This window comes from Spea bombifrons, chromosome 2 (genome assembly GCF_027358695.1).
Source record: "Spea bombifrons isolate aSpeBom1 chromosome 2, aSpeBom1.2.pri, whole genome shotgun sequence".
Classification (NCBI taxonomy): domain Eukaryota; kingdom Metazoa; phylum Chordata; class Amphibia; order Anura; family Pelobatidae; genus Spea; species Spea bombifrons.
In genome coordinates this window covers 30,411,702-30,416,463 of record NC_071088.1, presented here as the reverse complement: position 1 = coordinate 30,416,463, position 4,762 = coordinate 30,411,702, and the positions used below count along the sequence as shown (strand labels likewise).

General features: G+C 39.0%; 1 protein-coding gene across 1 annotated transcript; it reads left to right on the top strand.

Annotated features, from left to right (window-relative positions):
• Nucleotides 1–724: 724 nt before the first annotated feature.
• Nucleotides 725–1,745, top strand: LOC128473624 (P2Y purinoceptor 8-like). Its single transcript, XM_053455875.1, has one exon. The coding sequence runs from the start codon at nt 725–727 to the stop codon at nt 1,688–1,690; it is 966 nt and encodes a 321-aa protein (XP_053311850.1). The 3' UTR covers nt 1,691–1,745.
• The last annotated feature ends 3,017 nt before the right edge of the window (nt 1,746–4,762 follow it).

Sequence of the window (4,762 nt, the reverse complement as noted above, 5' to 3'; positions counted from 1 at the left end):
GCTTCTAAATGTACAGTAAAAGCTCACCCCCCTATAGAATATGTCTGTTGATAAATCAATTGTTTTGCTGACCACCTTTGTGGATCTCCTTTGGTTCCTCAGATCTCCAGACTCTTTGCCAAATTTTATCACATGGGTTGTACATTTCAACATTGCTTTCTAGGTTTTATAAGGCTGGGCTCCAGTACTAAAAATTCTCAAAATTGGGCTTCATTTTTTTTCTCTAAACCTAGATAAAATCCTTGGGTACATTTACAATGTTAATAATGCTACCCTGAAATCCTTAGGTATTAGGGGCTCAGACTCTGGTCTAGCAGATATAGTTGGTAAATGAATAAATATATATAGATATATAGATGATTTTAATAGGGTCCTTCTTAGGAGATAAAGTTTTTTAAATTGTTGCCTGTATTTATGCAGAGATTTCAACAACCACCAATTGGGATGCTGAAAAACATTGAGTAGGATATGAGGTCAGTTCAAGACTATTCCACCTTGAGAACGTACCGGATTACGTATGAGGGCTTGGGCACATTCAAATTGGAGCTCCAGTTTCTTACGCATTAATTATGTAATTTTGTTATTTCAAATCTGCCCGTTATGGTCATTTGATCTGATTCACCTAGGTTAAATTTTGAGACCTCAAAATAGTTAATGCAAGTTATAACTTCTCTTCTAGATTAAGCCTGTAGAAGACCGTTCGGTTTATCACAACAATAGAAGGATGACAGAGAAATATATTCTTTTGACCACTGAATACAATACAACCAATGATAACACAGCAAATATATTATCTAACAGTACGTTGCAAATGCTGCAAAGCAAAATGCTACAAAAAGTGCTGCCTATCCTTTACTTGGCAATCTTCTTCTTCAGCGTGCCAGTGAACTTCATCTCAACATGGATTCTCTGTAAAACACACCCATGGACTCCAACAGTGGTGTTTATGATAAACCTGGCAGTAACAGATTTTGTATATGGAATTACACTGCCTTTCCAGGTTGTCTATCACATAAGGGGAAATGACTGGCCCTTTGGAAGCACATTTTGTACTATGGCCACCGTATTATTCTATGGAAATATGAACTGCTCCATACTGACTATAGCCAGTATTAGTGTGGAACGCTACATTGGTATTGTGTATCCTTTGCGTTACAAGACATTTGTGAGTGTGCAAAAGGTTGTTCTTATATGTTTGTTCAATTGGGGATTAGTCCTTATGGTGGAAGTGCCTCTTATCTATTCAAAACTAACATTCCATGTAGCTGAGTTAGGCATAGTCACCTGCTTTGATGTTTTACCCAAAACCATGTTTCCCAGTTTAATCTATTTTATGGTTTATTCTGGATGCCGCTTTCTGCTTTTTTTTGTTATACCTCTAATGGTCATGGGATTTTGTTACTTGTCAATTGCTGTAAATATTCTTCATTCAGGTAACATACAATCCCAAGAAGCAAAAAAGCATACCATCTATATGATAACTGTTTTGCTTTTTGTGTTTTTGTTGTGTTATCTGCCAAATAATATAATAATGATTGCTCATATTGTTTCTGTCTCAAAGGGAAATAGTCTGTACATTGAATACAAACTGACTCTTGCTTTGAACAGTCTGAACTGTTGCATGGACCCAATAGTATATTACTATGGGTCCAAAGAGTTTAGGCAAAAGGTACAAGACCATTTGACATGATGTATGCCCACCAATTCTTTGTAAATAGAATATAAATACCTGGACACGTGAGTATAATAGCTTTTGAAAACATGTTTATTATGGATAAAATTATGATTTTAGGCATATTAGCAGTTGTGTGTGCTAAGTTGTAAATGCATTGTGTAAAATTCATAACTGAAGGATATTTTTGTCTAATTCTGCAATCATTGTGGGGAACCTCACATTATATAGTATACTGTGAAATATATCTGTACAAAATTCCATTAAAAATATTTTTTTAAATATTATTGACAGCCCATGTGAATGCTTTCCTCCGCATGTCTCCTAAACATATCCCATCTTCATGGAGTTTATAGCCTTTTGTGCCAAAGCCTGGGCTGAAAATAACTATGACCATAATTGGTCAAGATAGCACAACCAGGCTGTTTAGGGGTTAGGATGGCACTGATAAGCTGCTTGGGCGAAAGCACTCAGAAGCTAGTTGGGGCAAAGGTGCCACTGTGGGACATGTTGCTTGGTTAAGTTGGGGGGCTCAGGAGAACTTTTGCACCAGGGCCCTGTACCTTCTAGTTATGACCCTGTTTGGACTCTCTACTTAATACTGAAAATACTTGAAAACCATAAAGTTCTAGCTTGTTTGTTATGGGTTTGGCACAACTAGAAACATGAACTCTGAATGTTGAACCAGCAGTACACATTTATGAACATTTCAACAATGAAAGGTTTGTGTTAATGTATTTTTGAATATATACTGTATATGTATGCTAAATTATTTACAAGAAGGTTGAAACCTCTCATTGACTCAACAGATGGAATGTAGTTTGCCTAGTTTTATTCAGATCGTCTTCTTCAGCACACCAAGACATTTTGTACAATGCTATGATTCCAACTTTGTGGGAACAGTTTGGGGAAGGCCCTTTTCTATCCCAGCATGACTGTAACCGCATGCACAAATCAAGGTCCATAAAGATATGGTTGGATGAGTTTGGTGCGGAAGAACTTGACAGGCCCGCACAGAGCCCTGACTTCAACCAGATTAAACGCCTTTAGGATGAACTAGAACGGAGATTGCTAGCTAGGCCTTCTCATCCAGCATCAGTGCCTGGCCTCGCAAATGCTCCACTGGATGAATAGGCAAATGTTATCACAGAAACACTCCAAACACTCTTGTGGAGAGCCTGCCTAGAAGAGTGGAAGCTGTTAAAGCTGCGAAGGAGAGACCAACTACATATTAGTGTCTGTGTATTTAGAATGCAATATCATAAAAGTCCCTGTTGGTGTTATGGTCAGGTGTCCCAAAATGTTAACAAACATGGTGTGATACTGTATATAGATAACGAGGTAAATTGTGTATAAAGTTATATACAGTTGTGCAAAAAGAAAGTACACTCTCTTTGAATTCTTTGGTTTTACAAATGAGGACATAATAACAATCATCTATTCCTTAGCAGGTCTAAAAATTAGATTACATATTACACAGTGTCATGTTTTATTTAACAAAAATAAACGAAAATGGAGAAGCCATGTTTAAAGACTAAGTATACCTTATGATTCAATAACTTGTAGAACCATTTTTAGCAGCAATAACTTGAAATAATCACTTTCTGTATGGCTGTATCAGTCGCTAGCCTTGTGAAGCAATTTTGGCCCACTCTATTTTACAGTGTTGCTTCAGTTCAGTGGGGTTTGCAGGCATTACCAGGCATTCTGTTGTAGATTTGCTGGTGTGCTTGGGATCATTGTCCTGTTGCATGACCCAATTTTGGCGAAGGTTTAGCTGTCGGACAGATGGCCTCACACTTGACTCTAGAATACCTTGGTATACAGAGGAGTTCATGGTCGACTCAATGACTGCAAGGTTCCCAGGTCCTATGGCTGCAAAACAAGCTCAAATCATCACCCCTCCACCACTGTGCCTGACAGTTGATATGAGGTGTTTGTGCGGATTTGCTGTGTTTGGCTTTCGCCAAATGTGGCGCTGTGCAGTATGGCCAAACATCTCCACTTTGGTCTTCTCTGTCCAAAGGATATTGTTCCAGAAGTCTTCTGGTTTGTTGAGATGCAACTTTGCTAACCTAAGCTGTGTTGCCATATTCTTTTAAAGAGAAGAGGCTTTCTCCTGGGAGCCCTTCCAAACACACCACACTTTCAGGAACTTTAATATTTAACAAGCTCACTGAGATGTAAATCTTGTTTTTTTTTTGTAATTTCTCTGAGTATTGCATGATCTGACCTTGGGGTAAATTTGCTGGGACATCCACTCCTGGGAGGACTGGCAAATTGAATGTTTTCCACTTTTGAATAATCTTTCTCACTGTAGAATGATGGACTTTATATTGTTTGGAAATGGCCTTATAACCCTTTCCAGATTTATGGGCATCAACAATTGCTCTTCTAAGATCATTGCTGTTGTCTTATTTCCTTGAATGCTCCAGACCAGCAAACTGCTAAAATGCTGGCTTTTATAGAGGTGGTCACATTTGCTGATGATCAATTATTAAGGTCATTTGAATAGCAGCACCTGTCTGCTACTTAGCATCTTTCCTATTAGACTTGTGCATTCGTCTTCGGGCAAACATGAAAACGAACATGAAGAGTGTGTTTTCGTGTTCTTTCCGAAGACATGAAGAAGAGAAGATAGCGGCAGTAAAACATAGATGAAGACACACAACATGAAGAATCTTCGTGATCGTCTTCGTCTATTAATCTCCCTGGTCCCTTCCCCATCTAGCCTACCTTATCTTCGCAGCATCGCAGGAGTTGACAGAATCAGAAATCCGTAGGTTCGCCGTCAGGGGTTACAGAGAAGTGTGAGTGAGCCTATTGTCTAACGCAGCATCGCAGGGGTGAAGCGGAATCCGTAGGTTCGATGTCAGGTGACCAATAGGCTCACTCGCACAGCCTTTTTAACTCCTTAAAGTGCAACCTGACCACTGGTCTCCCTGCTGCAACAGTTAAAAGTCTGTACGAACGACCAATAAAGTCGCTTGTACGGAGATTTAACTGATAGAGCAGGGAGACCAGTGGTCTCTCTCTCCCAGACAAGTTGCTGCATTAGGATTTTAAAAGTCTGTACTCTATTGGCTGTTT

What these genes read in the sequence shown, in the direction of transcription:
- LOC128473624 (XM_053455875.1), top strand. Translation starts at nt 725, where the DNA reads ATGACAGAGAAATATATTCTTTTGACCACTGAATACAATACAACCAAT.